Source organism: Elephantulus edwardii, unplaced genomic scaffold (genome assembly GCF_000299155.1).
Source record: "Elephantulus edwardii isolate Elephantulus edwardi_28Jun2011 unplaced genomic scaffold, EleEdw1.0 scaffold00064, whole genome shotgun sequence".
Lineage (NCBI taxonomy): Eukaryota > Metazoa > Chordata > Mammalia > Macroscelidea > Macroscelididae > Elephantulus > Elephantulus edwardii.
In genome coordinates, this window is record NW_006399814.1 from 11,791,528 (window position 1) to 11,813,812 (window position 22,285).

The window sequence follows — 22,285 nt, forward strand, 5'->3', positions numbered from 1 at the left end:
GTGCCCAAAATATGTGAGAGCTTCAAAATCCTAGCCTTCAAGGAGAAACTTGGTTTCAACTTCTCCAAGACAGATCTATTTGTTTTCTTGGCAGTCCATGGGTTCAAGACTCTTCTCCAGCACCACAACTCGAAGGCATTTATTCTTCTGTTATCCTTAGTCATTGTCCAGTTCTCTGATGCATAGCAAGTAATTGTAAAGACCATAGCCTGGATCAGGCGCACCTTAGTCTCTAGACTGACTTCATTGCTTTTTATACCCAGTGCAATTTTTCTTTTGTTCTGAGACACTTTAAATCAAATGCATGGTTTGTCACACAAAGACTGTAAACAAATATTCGCCATGTCTGTTCCACGTAACAACAAAAATGGCTTTTAACAGAAATTCATCAGCTCCCAAACTGTTTTATTATAAAAACAGGTATCAAAACCATCCTATTTTTGATACGACTATGTCAGCACCCACATTGCATTAAAAATGAGTAATATTCCTTGTACTTGTTTAAATTGTAGCTCTTTACTAAGCAAGGTGGTTAAAGCATGCCCTTGATGGTATCCTCCTGGAGATTGGTTTTCAGAAACATACATCCTTCCATACCAACCTGACACTTTCCCAGCAAGCTTCTGTCTTGTAAACTTAAGTTCTATTTTGAGTACTCCAGGTCTACGCTTAAATGACAGTGCCTTGATAAGAACGATGTGCTGGATTTTCTCCCATGTGACCTGTAAACATAATGTGTGTACATATACTAAGAGTATTCTTACAACTGTCCAGGTCTTGTTTACCAGCTGGAATTTTTCAACTTTATGTGTAGGTATTTTGCATTGTGATACTTAAGACATTAACATGAGTAGGTTTTAAGACAAGTTTGAGATCCACTAAAATTGTTCTAAGTCTGTCCTTCTGGTGGTTGTGGAAGCTGCATATTTTCTTTGGCCATCATTAGATATCTTCTTTTATTGTTATACTAGTTTATTTACAAAATGAGAATATATTGTTTTGCAGAACAGATTCTTCCAATTTCTTTCACCCGCCTAACCCATCAAGTTGTACAACTCCGTGATTAATCGTAATTCTTGAAGTATAACTTTAATGCTACATGAATTTTGCCATTTTGCTAACACTGGTATACTTTGTGCATCCACCATTCCACTGAAATGATTTAGTCCATATTAATTTTTATTACAAATCTAACTGGTGGAGGAGCTTCTGGATATTTAGATCCACATTCTACTTCCAGGCTTTATTTTTCATTTTTATAATTTATCCTTGGTGGTCCAATAATCATTCCTGTCCACCTTCTAAGAGTCTTATCTTCATCATATTCCAGGCCTCACCTAACCAGACCATTACCTACTCCTTTTTGTCCTCCAAGTTTTTCCAATAAACAAAAATTACAAAGAACTTTCACTCCTGTGGAGACCACTATCTTCTCCTGCAGCCCCACAATTCGTGGAGGAAGCTCTGGTGGCCTAGTGTTAAGAAACTGCACGGTAATCATGAAGGCATGTGGTTCAAATCCACCAGTAGCTCTGTAGGATGATGGGCAGTCTCGTCCTGTGTTATTAATTGCCTCTGAAAATCCACAGGAGGGCCAGCTATGGGTAGGTTCTGATTCAATGGTACACAACAATAGTAACATTTACTGGTGGTGGGAATGTAAAGTGGTACAGCCACCGTGGAAGGCAATCTGGCACTTTCTCAAAAAGTTGGCAATAGAGATACTGTTTGATCCACTACTTGGAATATACCCTCAAGAAACCAGAGCCACGACTCAAACTGATGTATGCACACCCATGTTTACTATCTCATTATTCACAATAGCAAAGAGATGAATGCAATTCAAGTGCCCATCAACAAACAAATGGATAGAAGAGAATGAGGAGACTGTGAAACATAACATGGATGAATCTGAAGGACATCATGCTAAGTGAAATATGTACAAATACTGTATCACACTTAAAAAAATTTTTTTTGTGTGAAAAACATGTATGCTGATCCAAGGGGGTAAACAGTGGGAGCAGCAGAGTGAGGCTGGTTGGGATGAAATCACAAGGTGGCACAATTTGGTGGTCAGAGGAAATGGGAAAAGGAAAAGAGAAAGATCCGGCAGGGACTGGAAAAGACAGGGTAAAGGTGGACACAGTCCAGTGGTGATATTTTTTTTTTAACAAAGAGATTGGGTTTCCTATTTGGGAATGGGGTGCAGACTCTCTGGCTGCTTCATGCCAAACAGGGACATTGAGATGAAGGGGAAAGGGGGCCCACTTTTAACACTTTACTAATGGTCTTGATTTGAAGCTGCATGCCTTCTAGTTCAGTTAGAAGATATTTTCATGTCATTTTCTGCCCTCTGGAATGCAAGGTGTTTGCATGGGTGAGTCCAGTGTAAGGGGCTGCCTGAACTTTGAGGTTCCATCCACCTTTGCTTCCTTAGCTGGCAATTATATTTCCCTTTTGTCTCTGGAACCAGGCTCTGGGTTCAGGTTCTGGAATAAGACTCTGGTCAGGTTATCTATAGGAAAGGGAGTAAACTGGGAGCCACCATCAGCAAGCTCGCAACACTGCCCATGGAGAGAGTTGCAGTGAGGATGGCAGAGTGCTGGAGACCTTGAGGAGTCATCACCCCCAACTCTTGCCAGCCTCACCCCGGGCACAGTAATTCTGGTTCTGGCAGACGGTGCTGTGCTCAGGTGGGCCCATGTACCTGTGGACAAACTGGAAGGGATCTCTCACAAGCCTTCTATATCTCACCTTTAAGAATACACATATACATAGAAAGAATTGCTCTTTGGTGTTTACCAGGGAGGGAGGGGGAGAGGGAGAGAGAGAGAGAGAGAAGCGAGAGGAGAGAGGGGAGAGAGAGGAGAGGGGGGAGAAGGGAGAGAGAGGGGAGAGAGAAGTAACTACTTTCTAGGGAATAATTTTTTTTTAAATTTTATTATTTGTGTGTGTGCGTGTACCATCAAATCAGATCTGACTGGTACAGATTGTCCCTTCTTCCCTGGCAGAGCATCTGGTGGATTCAAACCGTGCGCCTCTGGGATTGCAGTGAAGCTTCTTGCCACTAGGCCACCAGAGCTCCCCGAGAATAATTTTTTTTAAATGAGACTTCACCAATATAGGTAAAGCCTACACACCTTAACCAGATAAATGAAGGCAAGTAGTACACAAGAATAGAGGACAGTTTGGGTATACTGTCATACAATTTTGAAGTAACTGTAAAACAACAAAAATGTATGTGATTATATAGGTAGCTATGTTCCATTTGCATGACATAGCTCATAATGTTTTGCATACTGGTTATGTGAGTAGCATCTTGGATTTCAAAAGCTTGTGACTGGCTGTTACCCAAAACTCAAACTCATTGCCTTTGAGTCTTTTCCAACCTAGTGTCCCTTCATAAGGTTTCTGAAACTGTAAATTTTAACTGGAGGAAACTCCAAAGAGCTGCTGGTTGGTTCAAACCACCAGGAACATTTAACTTTTTGGGTTAGTAGAGAGCAACCATGCTACAAAGTATGCAAATGCCACCAGAGCTCCCCTGAACAGCCATCTCCAGGATGGCCTCTTCTAGCTTGAGACCAGAAGGACTAGTAGTACCCAGATAGCACTACCAGCATTCTGGCTAGGGACACAACAGAAGGTAGATCATGGATCGAATTGGCAGAAAAATGTTTAACACAATTCTAAGAGAGTCCAAAATTTCTAGGCTAATACAGACTAAAGGAATTCCCAAACCTATTGCCCTAAGATGTCCTTTGAACTTGGAAGTTAAGCCACTGTGGAGGTGACCTTTCATTCAAATGATAGAATGACTGGCTTATATAATGAAGAATATCACCCATGAGGAATGTGATCCTGTAAGTAATAAACCAAATGGTCAACATGTACTCTACAGCAAAGATGAGATGGTGAGAGGGAATAGAGAAGTAGAGTAATGGAAACAAACAAACAGAATGGAAATTATGAGAATATGGACACATTGTGAAAAATACAACTAATGATGGCACAGAATAATTTAGATTAAAAATTGTTAAATGAAGATCTAATTTATTAGATAAATTCTCTCCTAAAACACAATAAAACATTAAAGAATTCAATACAATATTGAACAAAACAGGCAAAAATAAGGAAAACCAACAAAACACTGGTACAAAAATCATCATCTTATTATGTGTCGTCATCAAGTCAGTTCTGATTAGAATAAAGCACAATCCAGTCCTCTGATATCCTCACAAAGTGTTAAAAACTTTACACAAAATGTAAAGTCTGATATCCTCACATACTGTGCTTTAAACGAAAATGTAGTTACACAAATACAGTATTCAACATGGAAGACTAAATCCTAATCAAGACATAATGGAGGGGAAAGAATAGAGGAGGAGGCAGAGAAGGAAATATTTGAACAGAAATAGGTAAAAAATTCCCAGAACTGATGACTGTCAACAACCTGTAAATTAAACTGTGTAATGAATAACAAGCAGATAAACAACAAAACCCAGCGTAGAAAAACTATTGAGCATTAAGGATAAAATAAAAATATTAAAATATACCAGCAATCATTAACAATTAGACTAACAATAATTAATGTCTGACCAGTAACAAAAAGACACAGAAAAAAATGAATTAATATCTTTAAAATAGTAAAGGAAAAAAAACCCCTGCCAATCTACAATTTTTAACTTAGATATCCTTAAGTTAAGATATAAACATTATGGCCTTCCGGGTATTTTCTGTCTTGGGTGCACAACAAAGCTGGGACTGAGAAATTGTTTCTATCACTTTAAATAATTAGGCATATAGAATCTCTTTCAATTACTTTATTGAACAGCCAAATTGATAAATTAGCACAGATCAAATGATTATTTGCATGGGTTACAAATGACTTTTTAAACAGGAATAAAACAATGAAAATTACAAACTGTAAAAAGGAGGACAAATCTTGTTTCTAACATTTCAGAGAAGCAAGATATTTTTAATACAACACATTATAGAATAATACATTTCCATTTAAGAACAAAAATTTAATGTTACAATATTATACACTACTTTACAAAATTAAAATTTCTATAAGGATTATATTTCTAACAGTTGACAAAATCACATTTGGTGGTCCCCTAGATAATAGCTGTTACACATCTTTGATTAGAAGAAATAATCTTTATTTAATTATTGCAAAACAGTCTATTAGACTCAATACATTATATTAAATTAAAAACAATGAATATATATGCAAACTAAAAGAAATGGTACTGCTTGAATGGATATTAGTAAGTCAGACTTACAGAAATGTTATTTAAAAAATCCTAGAAATTAGAAAAATAGAGTATTTTATGGTAGAACTGTCATGCTCAGATTTAAATAACAAGATTGCCCTTGTCTGTTATTTTAGTAGTGGTAGATATGTAGAAAATTCAAGGATCTTTCATGATAAATTACAATTATAATAAAAAAAATGGCATATTGTAAATATCAGTTGTTTTACATTAAAAAGTAATTCAAGATGAGACAGGAGGTAGTACCCTACTGCCTCCCCAAATTAAACTAAAAAAACCCCATATCCAATATTGCAAAAAATAATTTGCTTAAGATCAATATCCCCAAAAGGTTCATTTATTTTCATTATCTGGAGATGAAGACAAAAATATTGTGAAGGATTTTTTATGACTTAGCCATTATAAACTTCTAGATTCCACATGGTAAACAATATCTTAAATAATTTTTAAAGCAAAAAAATGAAAGTAAATTTGTGGTATATGCTAACAAAGCATGTGGTGTAACAAGAGTCATACCTACAGAAGGATGCAGTGAGGCACATGGAAAATTACTGTCCTAGAAGCACAAGCATTACCTTCTGGAAGATCCTTTATTATAAAGAAAGGACTTGCAAACGTCAACATTTCACATTAAGAAAATTTGTTATTTTAAGAAACATCAGTGCATAATAGTGACTCTCAGTTTCTTTAAATGAGGGGAAAATAGAAATTTATTTTTATTTGCTACAATTTAAAATTTGCTTCCTAATAAATGAAACAATTTTAAAGAAAAAGTGCAGGTCAATGTACAACTTGCACATTGAAAGCAAACCTTAACACTGCTTAAGGGAGATGATAATTTTAGAAAATAATTATTCTGATCCAGCTGGCAAGCGGTAGTTACATTCTGTAGTGAGGCCTTCTTCCTCATTCCAAAATAAACTCAGTTGAAGTCAGCTCATTTTGATATAACCTGAAAGTTTTTCTTTTCATTGGTGATAATATGAAACCAAGATTGTAAACAGAATTTCTAAATCATTAAAACAAACAGAAACAATCTGTGAAAACGGAACCAAACTCTTAAAGACATATCACAGCACTTTAAATATACAAATATATAATTTACCTATGTGTAAACACAGTTGGCATAAGAGTTTTGACTATAATATTTTCTTCAGGTTGAATAAAAAAAACAGTCTCTTGATTATGTTCAGAAATCTATCCACCAAATAGCTGCATTCAAGCTTTTATAGGTTTCTGTATCCAGAAATAAAAATCTTATGAGTGACTTCCAATTTAATTACTAAACTCTTTAGAAAAATGTTACTAGTACATCAGAGATAGCATGTAAGAAACTTTTTCCATTTCTTTCATTTTCTTTTCACCAAAATAACACTTTGCTATATATCACAGGGCAGCAATGTACCAAACAAAACCTATTTAATGGATCAAGATAATTAGTTTTCCATCTCCCTGTCATCGCTGCCAATATATTTATGAAGACAGCTCTGATTCTTTTCACTGCAGAATAAGACAGAATGTCCAAGCATTTGAGGCAAATCAGAAAACCACTTAAAATTTTCACTTCAAATCAAAGTGACTTTGTTCTTCAAGTATAGAGAATACTGATAGATTTTAAAGCTTGAATTTATTCATAGTCTTCATTTTGAGCTAGTTTACTCTAGTTTTAGTTAACACGATCTTTTCCTTAGTTAAAAATTAAAAATAAAAGAAAATTGGTATGATGGATGAATTCTACATGTTCTTTTTACATTTTATTCCCTTCTAAAGTTTTTATTTTAAAAAGATCACTATCAACAGATTTATAACTTCCCTGCAACACTTAGTCTTGTGAGGTTTTAAATGTAGCAGCCAAAAATTCAGAAAAAAATGACAAATATACATTTTGAAAACAGATGTCTTTTATTTTACAAAATGTACTTTGCCTCTTCAATTCTGACATATATTGATTCATAACAATCAAAAATAATTGGCAGCAAAGGAAAAAAGGTATCCAATCATGTAGATAAATTTTGAATTGAAAAATACAGTATTCAAAGGTGCATGTTTGACTCTCTGCTCATGTCCTTATTTGCTATAGTTGAAATCACAGTGAGAACATCTTAACCCTTTCATGACCAAATTATTCTTTGCCTTGAATTTTTTGATTCTTTATGTTTTCAGTAAAGGAAGGCATGCTGAAATCAAGGAATTAAAAAAACTTTTTTGAGGTAATATGAATTTTGATACCATTATGGGATACCTAAGTTCCCAAATGGGCTCTGGTGGCAGGAATGGTGGGATGAAGCCAGTATTACTCATTTCTCTCCAGATTCACGAAGTTACGTAGGCCCCCGCCAGGTGGCAGTACATACTACTGCTGAAATAGTAACTCTCCAAGAAACCTGAGAGGCTGATAATGAAGGCGGACAGTGTATGTCGTATAGGTCACAAAAGGGTTAATCATCACATTAGTCCAAAAATTGAATAAAAAAAGGAAGATGTTACACATTTTCAGGTGTTCCACATTCTGTAAGCCAAATTTCTTCATCTGCTCATTTATTCACTTGCTGCTGTATATGCAAGAGGAATTCATAGTATGATAATGCAGATTCTGTTCTATCTTCTACCATATTTTGAAGAAAGATTGCCTTTATTGGACTTTCATCCCTTAGGAACAAATAAAGATATTTTATACATTAGATAAAATGTAGCAATAAAATAAGAAGAGAGAATGTCACATGGCTACTGGTACATTCTGATGAACATATTATTTACCCTACAAGCAGCCACTTGTACACGCTTTCTGTGAGAATATGTGGTAGATAAAGGTTAACTTTATGTTGTGTTGGGAGTTTACAGGGGGAAAAATACCTTTTCAATATTAAGTTAATGAAAAGTTTCAGAACTTTAGTTCTTAGATAAAAAGCAAAATATAGTTATTATTTATTAAGAAGAATTCTTTCTCTCTTCTAAAGAGTTTGCTTAAGCAGTAAATAACATATACATCTTGATTCAAAACAGGTCTTTACAGGACACAACAATTTCACTACTAGGGAATGAAAAAATTAAACTTACCTTATTATATAAAGTATTGGAAAAAATGGTCTCTGCTCTCTAAGCCAAGAGATGAAAGTTATTATCCTGGCAGATTCTGGTGTATCAAGTTCTGGAAGATCCGTCTAGTAAAGAAAAATCAGTAATATTCAATTTACTCTAATCATATGTCTATGTGTGATTTACCAAAACCCCACTACTACACAGTCAATTCTAACTTACAGTTTCTAAAATGAAGTAGCAATGTGGTTATTACAAATACGACAATTTTCATATTGTCACTACCTGAAACACTTAGTCATTTAGTCAACAGTTCTGTTCAAGATCTGTGGTCTACTACTTATTCTATCTATAATCCTGATACCTCTTTTAATTATATGAATACCTTAGTAACTTCTTTGGGTAGGATTAAACCTATAAATATCAAAGAGTTGCTGGTTTGACTCCATCACCTGCTCTGTGAGTCTACTCTATATAGAGATTTACAGGCTTAGAAATCTAATAGTCAACAGAAATAAGACCCTCCTAGCAATATGCCCAAAGTATCTGAGGCAAAGCCTCATTATTCTTGATTCCAAAGAGCACTCTGGCTGCATCCTCTCCAAGACAAAAAGAATTGGAAACAATTTCAGCTTTCATCAACAGGCAAATGGCTAAGAACAATATGGTACACAATGGAGTCTGATGCACCACTAAGACACAAGAAAAAAAAATTCATAAATACTGCACAATATAGATGAATCTAGAACAAATTGTATTGAGTGACATAATTCAGTCACGAAAGGACATTATAGTATTAGAACAGTATTAGAAAAAAACTAAGGAAAGGCTTACAAAGAGAACCAGTCTTGGAGGACTAATATTATTGGAGAGGGGAGTAAAAAAATTAATAAAAGAAATGAGCTGGATAAAAACACTTAAGTGTTGATTAGGCATTGTAATTAATTACAATAACAGCAGTTAGTTATAAAACAAAATGTGTATGAATGAATGAATAAAAACTAATATGACCTGTAAATGAAATACAAAACAACCAAACAAAATAAAAATCCAAAACCCAACCAACTAAACAAATAAAAAAAATCAAACCCAATAAAACCCCTAACTAAGAAGAAGGAAAAAAAAGGGAGTCCTGATGAAAAGACAGCATAATCATTTATTGTTAAGGACTGAACAGTGGCCACTTAAAATATGTGTAAACCTGACCAGGCCATGATTCTCAGTAATGTCCTCCATTTCATGATCTGATGTAATAATCCTATGTGTTGTAAATCCTAACCTCTACCTTGAAGATAAGGCAGGATTACTGGCAGTAATATTAATAAGGTAGGATGCAAACTACAAGATTAGATTGTATTTTAAGTCAATCAAAGATTAAATAAGGTTGCAGATATTAAGACAACCCTAGACCATCAAGGAAAAAAAGTCAGGAGCCAACCCTGTCCTTTGGACATAAGGTTCCAGTATTTGACCCTCCTAGATCCAGGAAAAAAAACCTGATGCTAGCACATATATAGATATCTAACGAATGCTGGACCTACAGGTAGAAGCTAAAATGGGGAAAAAAAAAGACTTCTGCTAGAATCAGCACAAAGTGAGGGTCTTCCCCAAGAGCTGCCATGTTGAATTTGGACATCTAGCCTCAGAAACCGTGAGTGGTGTGCTGGTGGCCTAGTGGTAAGGAGCTATGCTGCCAATCCAAAGGTCCATGGCTCTAATTCTCCAGCTTCTCTGAGAGAAAAAGATGGGCAATTTCCTTTCATTGGTTTTACTGTTTCTGAAAACTGGGTGGAGGATTGGCAATGAGTCGATTCTGACTTTGGCAAACAACAACTGTGAGAGACTACATTTATGTTTGTAAAGCCAGTGACCTGTAGTGTTTCTGTTATAGCAGTACTGATAACTAAGCCACTTTCCCCAAAAAAACCCCACAAAACCAAAAGGCTATATTAAGGCCATTTATGGCACACTTGTTTCCCATTAACTAAGTTAATTTCTTTTCTCTCTGAAGCAATAACTATTAATATTCTCTACATAAGAACTCATGTGTTCACTCACTCACATTGCTGTGGAGTCAAAACCGACTCAGCAATGACCCCCGCCCCCCTAGAGGGTTTCTAAAACGGCAAATCACATGGGCCAGAGAGCCTCTCCCATTGGGTCTAGCAGCACAACTCCCTACATACTATGCCACCACCAGCTAAGTCAAAGATACAAAGCAACCTCAAGAATGCTATTCAATATTAAAGTAATATTTTCAGTTGGAATAAGAATAATCCTTTTTTTAAATCTCTTGAGATATTTTGTTTTATAATTTTAAAAAAAAATTATTATTTTTTGTGTGTGTACTGTCAAATTGGATCTCACTGGTACAGGAGCAGATTGTCCCTCCTTCTCCAGCAAAGCATCTGGTGGATTCAAACCATGTACCTCTGGGATTGCAGTGTAGCTTCTTGCCACTAGGCCACCAGAGCTCCCTTGAGGTTATCTTTTTATATAATAATAGGATATTATTTTGTTAATTCTAAAATATCTTTTAAATCGACTTTTAATCATTAGAGTGAAATAATCTTACCATAGTCTGTGGAATTGATGCATAGTTTTGAACTCCTAGAACTTGGCTCAGGAAACTTTGTCCACAATTTTTTCCAACCCAAAGCATCATTACCTAGGGAGAGGAAAAATTCCTTAGAAATACTGTTAACACTGAGAGTCTACTCACTCACCTTTACCACTGCATGTTTTAAAAGATCAATAAGCTTAGTGACATTTTATGCTTAGCATGAAAAGAGGCTGTGGACAAAGAGGGTAATTTAGAACAAAATACAAAATATATAGGGTACTTCGTATTACGTGTTCAGAGAGGAAAAATATTGAGTGAGATCACATGCTAAAAATCAATAAGCAGAGACAAGGGTCAGCTTCAGGTACAATACTTACAAAGCCTGCATCCATGAGGAAAGCGCCATCCCTGCTCAGCTTCTCCACTGAGAGCTGAAGAATAGGAGGCTGAGGTATGGTTCTATCGTTGACACTGAGTGATCCCTAGGGAATTAAGTGAAAGAGTAAAGCTTTAGATACAGGAAACAAGGAGGCATAATGAAACAAACAAAATCTTTTAATAAATGTTCCCTCCAAGAGTTTGGGACAATTATTCACCTTTGAATATAAAGGAAATGAAATATTTATCAATTTTCTGAATAAACAGACTGTGAATCTCAATAAAGTCAAATTAACCTTTCATCTTAATTATTGTTTTATAAAGTAATGAACTCAGTTTCAGTTTATGGTGATGGAAAAATTACTGATTTAAGTGTATGGTTACACAGAGAATTACTGTAATTGCTGTCAACAAAAGTATTCCTGAAATAAGTTGAACTGCTATGTATATTCTTGGCAACAATAAACAAAATTTTTTAAGCATTAAACACAATATATAATATCGTATTCTCAAAAATCATATGGAACTCTGGTGGCCTACTTAGTAGGGAGCTGTGCTATCTCCTCCTATGCAATTCACTACCTCTAACAGCTGAAGGATCAGCTATGAGTTGGTTCTGACTTGAATGCAATGATGTTAATAAATCTACGTGCACGTGTGCATGCACTCTTTAACATAAGTAAAATTAAAACCCAATCTCAAATTTGTTAACAGTAATACTGCACCAGCAGTTAGGAAATAAGGAGATGCATTGCACTGGAAAAAAATGCAGTTGGGGACCTCTCCAAATTATTGAGTAGTAATAAATTGTCAGTTTCAGTTGTGTGTCTGATTCAAGTCGTGGTCTTTCTGATTACTTGATATGCTTCTGAGAGCTGGAAAATCAATAAGGATGACAGAAGAATAATTAATGCCTTTGAACTGTGATGTTGGAGAAGAGCACTGAACATCCCATGGATGGTCAAAAAACAAACAACTATGTCTTGGAGATAGTGCAGTTGGGGTGCTCTTTAGAGGCAAAGAAGAAGCTTAACCTCACATACTTTGGGCATGTTGCTATTCCTTGAAAAGGGACATGATGCTCAGAAAGGTGGAGTATCAGCAAAGGAGAGTAAGACCCTCAACCAAGGTAGACTGAAACGGTGACTGTTGCACTGGGCTTCAGTGTGTCAGGAAGTGTGAAGATGGCACAGGACAGAACAGGATTCAGAGCTGCTGTTCACTGGGTCGCTGTGAGTTGTACTCGAGGGCACCTAATAACAACACACTAATGTTGGTTTCTTGGTTTTTAAAAATGAACCCCAGTTATGAAGTCTTTAACAGTAAGAGAAATTGGGTGAGAAATGAGACCTTTCTAAGAGTCTCACTTTTTCTCTTACGGTTATGTCAAAGTTGGCAAATTAATTTTCTTTTTAACCACGTACATACATTTTGTTTCATAACGTTAGATGCATTAATGTAACAGTACTTTCCCATTTCCTCCTTGGGTTTTCAAGTTTTGTTTTTCTTTCAAAGCCAAGTCAGCTTTATTAAACACATCCTGTGCGTGTGTGAGTGATCGTTCAGGCCTGGGGGACCACCCCATGTAGCTGGTGGGGGAGTAACTTCTGCTTCTCATTGCAATTGTAGATCTAGCGGGGGCAGACAAAAGCCAAGGAGGGGTTGTCCATCAGGGCGTCCTTGAAGCTGGGGTCCCACTCCTGTGCCGTGATCACAAACTGGACCTGGTCACTCATATAGTACTCCAGCTCCCCGTTGAAGGCTGTGAAGTATTGAACAAGCATCCGCCGCTCATCCCCAGGGAACTCTCCATACAGAAAGAAGTGTTTGCCCTGGAAGAAATCTGGGAGTTCAGGGATCGGCAGGGTGGGAGACTCTGGGGATTCCTCGTCTGTGTTCTCATCCGCGGAGCCAGCGTAGGGGTCCTCCCCATTCTCCTCCTGGGCAGGGGGCTGCTTCCGTTCCCTCTGTTCAGCTACCCTCTTCAGCTCATCCTCTGTGTCCCCAGAATCGTCCGCCCCATTGTCCTGTCCTGACTGTTCCCCCTCAGTTTCATCTTCTTCCTGGCCCCCTGGTGTGGGTGGCTTGGTCTCTTCAGGGGATGGGGACCTCTGTGGTGAGCTATGTCCTGTTGTCTGAGGGGACTTAGTTTTGGCCTGGGGACGCATACGAGGAAGCTTGGGGGCTTCTTCATCCCCGCTGTCGTCACCAATGTGAGAATCCCCCTCATCCTCACTGGTCGAGCCTGGCCCCGCCATGAGGTACCTCTGGGAGGGCAGCCGCCGGCACATGCGGTGACAGTCCAGTCCAGCACTCGTTCTTTACGCACAATCCGGCCACCAAGGCCCAGGACCTGGCTGTACTTGGGGGTGTTGGCAAAGGCACAGATGAGGTGGGTGCTGTCCGGGGTCCAGTCTGGCCGGTACTTGGCCCCCAGCTCCAGGGCCTTGTCCCAGAGCTCTGAGCGGAAGGGGTTTTGGAAGCCACTCAGCAGCACCACCACACCCTGAAGGATCTTGCCCAGCTCCTGAGGACCAGTTTGGGGTTTCTTGGGCTCAGTGCCTTCTCTCCGGGGCTTCCCTGCCACTAGACCACGTGCTGGAGCAGGAGATGAGGCCAAGGCTGGGCTACAGGAGGGAGGGGGCAATCTGGGTCTCTTGGAGGCTGGTGGTGAGGGCTGGGTGGACAGTTTGCTGGGGGTCTTCCATTCCTCTTGGTTCAAATCCAACTTCCTCTTCTCCTTGGGGATTCCTGAGGCTTGGTGGTACTACCTACAGCCTGGGAGGCCATGGAGACTGAGAAGGCAGCGCCAGAAGCCTGGAGCATAGCAGCCACGTAGCTGGGTCCTGCCTGGTCACTGGCTGTAGCTGGGGGTGTCTTGTTAACTCGGCTGAAGAAGAGAGCTCCTGGTCTCAGGGAGCTGCCACCCTCGTCCTCCTCCTTCATCTGGAACTGGCCAAGCTTGGTCACCTTCTGAGTTGAGGTCTCTGCCTCATCTTTGTCTGGGGGGCTGTGGAACCGAACAAAGCTCAGGCCATAAGGGGGAGTCCTTGCTGTAGGGCTGGCTGCATACAATTTTGAACCGGTCCCAGAGCTTCTCAGCTGCTGCCCTCACCAACTTGTCTGGCCCAAAAATGCGAACACGGTTGGGGTTTGAGTTACTTCGGCTCTCAGAAGGCGACATGAAAGAGGAGGTAAAAAAAAAAGAAAGAGGAGGTGACCAGAAGGACCTCGTAGTCCTGCTCACCTCCCCTGCTGGCCGAGCTGCCCACCAGCACTTCTACGAAGGCCGAACTGTCGTTGCCAATGTCCACGCTGTGTATCTGTTGCTCCTTCTCCAGCTGCAGGTCCACAGAGATGGTCTTTCTCGCCTGCCTTGGCTGCCCACCACTTCCGGTAAGTGTCCGCCTTGAGGAGGTTTTCTGCAAAGTGGGTTGAATCCTGGCTGCTGCAGTATACAGATATGAAGGAGGCGGATCTCCGGCATGTAAACACCATAGCTTTTGCCTGACCCAAACGATAGAGGAGCGTCTGGGTTTACAGACAGGGGGTACAGGGTCTCACCCCGACGCACGGGCTTCAGTGTGCCGGGTTTTCAGGTTTTTTTAGAATCTAAATTATTTCAAAATATTTGTGTGGCCATCTAAGATGCAACCATTGGTCTCTCCCTGTGTGGAGCAAAAAAGAATAAAGGAAATCCAAGATGCTCAGAAACAATGAATCCACAGCACTAGTAGACCTTTTGATCTTCAAATTCCACAAGCTGAGAACAGAACTAGAGGGTGCCCAGGTACCACTGTCATCCACTCTGAAAGCAAATGCAGGACAAAATTCAAAATAACAGCAAAGGCCAGGCTTACTGGCCTGATAGTAACTGGTGGAACCCCTGAAAGTGTGGCCCTTGCCACCACTGAGCCTGAAATTAAACTCACTGCTTCAGCACAACTTTCAGGCAAACAGTAGATAGGTCTATACCTTGAAGCATAACACCAGGGAGATATTCAGCAGTCAAGACTCAATCTCACAGGCTCACAAAGGTAGCATCTGTACAGGGATAAGACTTAGAAGGTAGGATGGGAGAAGATGGAGGGATCAATGAAACTAGGAACCACAGTGAGCTGATGTGACAGATGATGACACAATATGGAAACTGTAATCTGTGTAATAAAATCATATATGTATGAATAGTAAAATGGACAAGAAAAATTTGCAGAACAAGTCTGCTTTGTAAACCTAAATCATAATACTTTGCTTGGTTTGAGTCATATGCACATCCTGAGGGATGGGGGAAAAACCTAATACAAATGAGATTTTAGTAGTATTTATCAATTAAGAAATTAAATCTGGAAACAGAAAAGTCTCAAAATCTGGAAACAGAAAATTCTCATTTATAAGGACTTTAACATTGCTACTTAAAAATACATAGAAAAAATTCACTGAAATATTTATTTCAGATTTAAAACTTCTTAAACTATGCCCATTACTACATTTCTGAAACCAGATATTTAAATTATGCACTTAGTTAAGTGGCTCCTTGGAGGCAAGGATTCTGAGGCTTCATCTAACATACTTTGGACATGTTGCAAGGAGGGACTGGTCCTTGGAGAGGGATATCATGCTTGGGAGGGTGGAGGGACAGCGCAGGAGGGGAAGGCCCTCTATGAGGTGGATTGATTCAGTGACTGGGATAATTGGGATGGGTGTGTCAGAGACAGTGCGATTGGCACAGGACAGAGCGGAGTTTAGGGCTGTTGTACATAGGGTCGCTGTGAGTTGCAAGCCACTTGACGGCACATAACAAAAACGTCACTTATTTAAGCCTTATCTATGGTGGTATAGTAGACTGTGCAGTAAGGCTCTAGCCATATTTGACTTCTAACACATGATTCAGTAGGACTATTCACATCTGAAGTATGTTTGTGGTCCCACCAAGGGGATTGGAGACTTCTCTTGTTTGCCAATAATGTGTTACACTGTTATGTGCCATCAAGTTGGAATCAACTCATAGCTGACCCTCCAGCGGGTTCAGATCATGCTGGAGGAGGCTGCTTGTCTTTCTTTTGCGAAGCAGCTGGTTGATTCAAACTGCCTGCCTTTGGGTTTGGAGCATAAGTCCTTATCACTAAGCCACCCAAGTGCATAAAGGAAATAATGATAATAATGTAAATATTACCTTTTGGGTGGGACCATGCACATAAGATGTGTAGACTACGAACATGAGGATTGGACAGTTTTGCCATTCTGACAGGCGTAAATCGAACTGGTTCAGAGGTAGAAAAGGAGAATCTAGCTACCATGAAGAAAGAAGCAGGAAAATGCAGACAATAAAAACACACTGTCTTGACAAATAAAGAAAGAAGCAGAGTGCAGCAAATTATTTTGATCCAGAGGTTTCTTCTCAACAGTATCAGCAGCAGCATCAGAGAATCAAGAGATCAATGTGAACTAGAGCTGAACTAGAAACTGCTGTCCCACAGAACCAGAGCTAAGAGCTTTCACCTTTGCTAAATGCTGGAGCGATGGTGTGTGTGTTTATGTGGGTAGTTGTCATAAATGGCAGTACTAAAAGTTTTATAACACTGGCCCAGAGAGGCAAGGCAGGGTCCAATGAGGCTAACAGTCAGAGATTCCAAGAGCACATATTTAGAAGCTGTCCTTACTGAAGAATTCTAACATGTTTCCAACTTGAATTACAATCTGTTACATTCCCTAGTAAACTTCATAATCATGAATATGGGCTATGAGCTCTGTGTGGCCATTCCATTGGATCAGTAAACCTTATAGCAGAGCAGAAAAAGCCCTGGGAGGTGTAGCTGGTGTCAGAACTCATAGCAGAATGTGTGAGAACATGGAAGCATGTCTAGCCTCATAGGAATAAACTTTGTGCTGCTGATGCTATAGATGGGATTCTTCCTCTTTGTGAAGTTAGTGGAAGTTAGACTCAGCAGCAAGCACACCAGCCACACTATATTTACATTACCCAAGAGAGAAAATGAAATGCAGACATAGTGTTTAGATTGGTGATGTTGATGTTTTATGACCATCAACTCAAACTCATTGCCCTACAATTAGAACCAACCCACAGGATGACCCTCCAGCGAGTTTTCAGAGATGTTAAACTGCACGAAGAGACTGCCCAGTTTTCTCTCTTGGAGCAGCCAATGGTATTGAACTGCCTGTCTTTGGATTGGCATTGTAGCTCCTTACTCACTGGGCCATCAGAACTCCCTGGTGAAAACAATGTATTCAAATTTTGTAAATAAATAAGAAAAATATAACTCCCAGATGACCAAGATGTTAATACTGAAAATTCTGTGGAGTCCACTAAAGTAGAATGTTTTAATAAAGAAATAATTAATTAGGTATTCCAGCCAATTTGTAAATCTCTTCATTTACATAGACAAGTTCTAGAGATGTCTTAGAAAATATAAATGAATGAAAAGTACTATTTTCAAGTGCTTCATTAAACCAGAAACTCTCACTCAGACTTCATAAGGGAATAAAATATAAAGGTTTAAATAACAATCATACACACTCTCACTTCTGCACTTGAGTCAATATAATTAGGCTATAAACATTTAAACAGAAGTAATTTAAAAGAGCAATTACTCTTACCTCATCTGAGAGATTGTCAACTCTATACAAATTGGGATGAGTTGTTAGCATAAGGTAAACCAAGGGTTGATTTTTTACTTGACACATAGCAAAAATTCGTTCATCGAGGCGAGCATTTGTCCCAGTCTGGAATGATTTCTGTAACACAAAACAATCCCCCCCACCCAAGAGAGAAAATATATTTTAAAAATAAGTAAAGAACTTTCTAACTGCCAGTTGTTGCAAGAATATCTTCAGATAAAGTTTAGCATATTTACTATTAATTGTGCTTTGAAAACTATTACATCTATTAAATTGTGGCCATAGCAGAGCTAACTGATCACTCTGGTTTTCTAATAAATAAAATATATCTAAACATCCTAGCTATCAGTTTGGAGTAGTGATGTAACAATTTAAGTAATATCAAGGCTCAAGTTATACTGTAGATAATGATGTAAGCATGTATGAAGGACTAAAAAAAATAAATATTGCATGATGGTGAGTGGTGCTTCTCTCACAGAGAAATTAAACAATACAACAAAAATTACCCATCACCAATTAAAAAAACACAACACCACAACAACAACAAAAATATGACAACTACTTATTAGACAAATGGACTAGCAGAATAAGTAATCGCAAGATTTAACTGGTATATTATTTTTATGGAGAATTATAAAGTTTTGAGATAAGATTTTAAACATTTAAACTGATGGAAAAGTAAAAAGAGGTAAGCACAACAGAAGTGTGCTTTAAGCAAGTACACTAACTACAGAGAAAGGAAGGTTAGTTAGAGAAAGCTCTTAGGAGTTTTGAAAATGTTACATGGATTGTCATTAAGAAAGAAAAGACTCCTATGGGAAATGAAAGAAGGCAAGATCTATTTCTTGATGGAAAAAAAAAGAAGACAAAAATCCTCACAACTGGACCAATAAACAATTATCATGATAGACAGAAAAAGATTAAAATTGTCAACAATTTCATCTTACTTGGATCCTCAATTAGCACCGTTCATACCAGCAGGCACAGATGAGGAGATGTATTGCATTGAAAAAGTACACTGTTAAGGATCTCTCCAAATTACTGAGGAGTAATGATGTCAGTTTAAAGACTAAGGTGTGGCTGATTCAGGCCCTGGTCTTTTCAATCACTTGTTATGCATCTGACCTGGACAGTGAATACAATGACAGAAGTAGTGATGCCTTTGAATTGTGGTGTTGGAAAAGAGCACTGAATATCCCATGGACTGACAAAAGAACATGTATGACTTGGAAAAAGTGTGGTCCAACTGCTCCTAGGAAGCAAAGATAGCTAAGCTGTCTTTAGAAATGAAAGTCCCTGACAGCAGACTTTCCCAGTGCAATACATTTCAAGACGTCCTGACTTCTGGTACCAATGGTGTTGACTGTGAATACAAGTAAGATGAAGTTTCTGAATCTTAGATAAACATTACTAAACATAAACATTTTCTTAGTAACCATATCTTGTGAACAAGGCATGTTAAACTGACTGTTTGGTCACAAATCTAATTAAAATAGAGCTGAGGTCCCTATCTTCAGAAAATGTAACTGGCATAAAGTCACAGACACAATGTTTATTTAGCATTTCAAATGATAAAACATTTGAGATTAGACATTTTTCTCATGCTACTTTTTGGTGTTCCCCCCCTCCTTTCTTTTCTCTTGTCTTACCTGCTTAAGGAGGGCTAACACAAAGAGTGGGAAAAGTCGCAAAGAAAAAGGAACCATGAGTCCAGGATGTTGGTTACTTAGGACTGAAGAACGATAAGCAGAAAGAGAGTCTATCACAGCATTCACTAGGGCATCACGAGCATCACTCAGGCTGGCAGAGACAGACCTGTCGACAGCTAATCACAAAAAGAAACAAGAGAAAGCCTTAGCAGCACCACTGGTAAGGAATGGAAAAGATAATTTAAAATACCAAAGTCTCTTTCCAATTGATTACATACATAAGGTGTCAAAACAGTAATTTACAGTATATGCTTTGGAAAATCAAACTAACCTCTGTTGAAATGCCACTCTGCTACTTCCTAGCTGTATGACAGCTGGGCAAAGAACAAGCTTTCTGTGCTTCAGTTTCTTATTTGTTAAATGGGAAAGCTGTATTTCACTGAATCTAAGATACTACTGATTATGATCCACCACATTCTAGCCTGAAAGATTTGGCCAAAGCTAAAAATCTGTTTGGTGGGCCCTTCCCTACAAACGTGGGTGGAGTTGTGGGTCTTTTCCCTGCGCAGTGCAGGTTGTACCCAATGCGGCTCTCATTCGCCCAATGATTAAAATGGTCACTAAAAAAAAAATCTGTTTGGTGGTAAACTGGTATTCAATTCCAAATTCCATGCCTTTAAGTCTAATGATCTTTAGAGTATACTGCTATCTCTTATAAGCCTATCCTCCATATTAATAAATTTTTAAAGTTTGTTATTAACATAGAAAATGCTTTAATTTTTTCCCATTGTTGCACATTTTCTTCCTCCTTTCTCCCCCTTTGTAAATTTTTTTCTTTCTCCCACTTTTTAAAGTATTAAGCACTTGCATTTAAACACGAAGTATGAAAAAGCTACTTAAGTCCAAAATAGAGAAATCTGCAGAGACAGATAATATACTTTAATGATTAGTTAAGGCCAGTGAGGGAGGGTGGGGATGGTGTGCTGGGCATTTACACAGAATGAGGTTTCTTTGTGGGGTGTTGGAAATGCTGTAAAATGGCTCTGTGGTGATGGCTGCATATCTCTGAAAATATACTATGACCAACAGAACTGTACACTTAAAATGATTGAATTGTAACAATATATAAATTATACCCCAAAGAAGCTACTGAAACAAAACTGAAGATTGTTTTTACTTAAGAAATAAAATTGATCTCAGGCAGTTACACACACAAGGAAAACCAAATTCTTTTTTTATCACAGAGAACAATAATGCTAACTACCACCTACAAAAAAACCTTTTCCTGTCAATAATTCTTTAAAGGCCTCATGGTCTCCAAATCATTAAACTTCAAAGCCATTTATTTATTTATTTTTAAATGTGAATTTTTAAAATATGGAACACTTCATGAATTTGTGTGTCTTCCTTGCATAGGGGTTATGCTAATCTTCTCTTTATCGTTCTATTTTCAGTATATGTGCTGCCAAAGTGAGCACTAAAGCTAATTATTTAAAGGAAAATGATACGGCTCTATAAAGTATTTCCAACATAATGATAATTCTTACCCATATTAGCCAATAAACCTGAAATTGCTTGAACGTCAGCTCCAAGAAAGACTTCATTCAAAGTTGAAACGACTGGCAAACATAAAGTATGTACACGAATTCTTCGTTCACCTTTGGGGAAAAGTACAAATGATGTAAGAAACAATAATATAAAATCTATTTATATCAAAGTCACTTGAAAAAATAACATTTTCAATTGATTTCAAATTCAATAAGCTATACAGTAAACAGAAATACGATAAAAAATTTAACACATAAAACCTGTGATGTTTACTCTAACAAGATTCCTTTTGTTAAAGTTCTTACTAAAAGATAATTACATTCAAGTGACAGCAATATGCTAGTTTTCTTTAAAAAGTCTCTTTCTGTGAGTTCGTGGTTATACTGTGAGTTAATTTGTAAAAAAAAAAAAAAAAAGAGGGCATGATTCTTTTCTACCAACATGTGTTCTATAGCTTGTTTTGTCATTTAAACAAATATTAATAAATGTACTGTACACCATGAATAAAAAAGAACTCAAAACTGGTCAAAGTCCTAATGTTAAAGCTAAAACTTAATATCAATTAATATTAGAATTAATTCATAATTAATAGTAATAAACCCTGTATTGATCTTGGAAGATAACAGAGTAAAAATTCTTTCTCACAGAACTTTGGTGGCCTAGGGGTAAGAAGCTGTGCTGCAATCCCAAAATCCTCTTTCTCATTCAGTGTGGTGAGCCACAACCAACTCAAACTTTGTTCTCCATTAGGTTTTTAAGGTTATAAACAGCATGGAAGGAGACAGCCCATCCTCTTCCCAAAGGAGCAGCTGGTGGATTCAAACCACCAATGCACAGCCTCTGGATTATTAGTACAACCATCTATAAACTGTACCAATATGTTGTTGTTTGCTTTCGAGTTGAAAACGACTCACAGCAACCCTATGAACAAAAGGCCTGAAGCCCCTCTACAACTATCGACATTTATCAAAGTTCACAGGGTTTCCAGAGGCATGTTATTTAGGAAGTGGTTGCCACTCCTACTTCCAAACCTGTCATAGTATGTTATTGTTTTGTTTTTATTAGTATTATTATTTTGTGTGTGTGTGTACCGTCAAATCAGATCTGACAGGTACAGGAGGAGATTGCCCCTCCTTCTCCAGCTGAGCATCAGATGAATTAGAACTGCATACCTCTGTGATTGCAGTGCAGCTTCT

At 38.1% G+C, this 22,285-nt stretch overlaps 1 protein-coding gene and 2 pseudogenes across 1 annotated transcript in view; all 3 read right to left on the reverse strand.

The window, feature by feature from the left end:
• Positions 1–841: 841 nt before the first annotated feature.
• On the reverse strand, positions 842–2,703 carry LOC102868655 (annotated as a pseudogene).
• A 5,110-nt stretch (positions 2,704–7,813) lies between these two features.
• Positions 7,814–22,285, reverse strand: part of SEC24A (SEC24 family member A) — a 112,760-nt gene continuing 98,288 nt past the window's right edge. The window contains exons 17-23 of the mRNA XM_006888060.1: positions 21,089–21,199; positions 19,542–19,717; positions 17,872–18,009; positions 11,256–11,360; positions 10,891–10,983; positions 8,337–8,440; positions 7,814–7,928 (exon numbers count right to left, since the gene is read on the reverse strand). Of these exons, the coding sequence (XP_006888122.1) occupies positions 7,814–7,928; positions 8,337–8,440; positions 10,891–10,983; positions 11,256–11,360; positions 17,872–18,009; positions 19,542–19,717; positions 21,089–21,199 (842 nt within the window). The remainder of the gene's footprint in view (positions 7,929–8,336; positions 8,441–10,890; positions 10,984–11,255; positions 11,361–17,871; positions 18,010–19,541; positions 19,718–21,088; positions 21,200–22,285) is intronic.
• Positions 12,819–14,743, reverse strand: LOC102851540 (annotated as a pseudogene).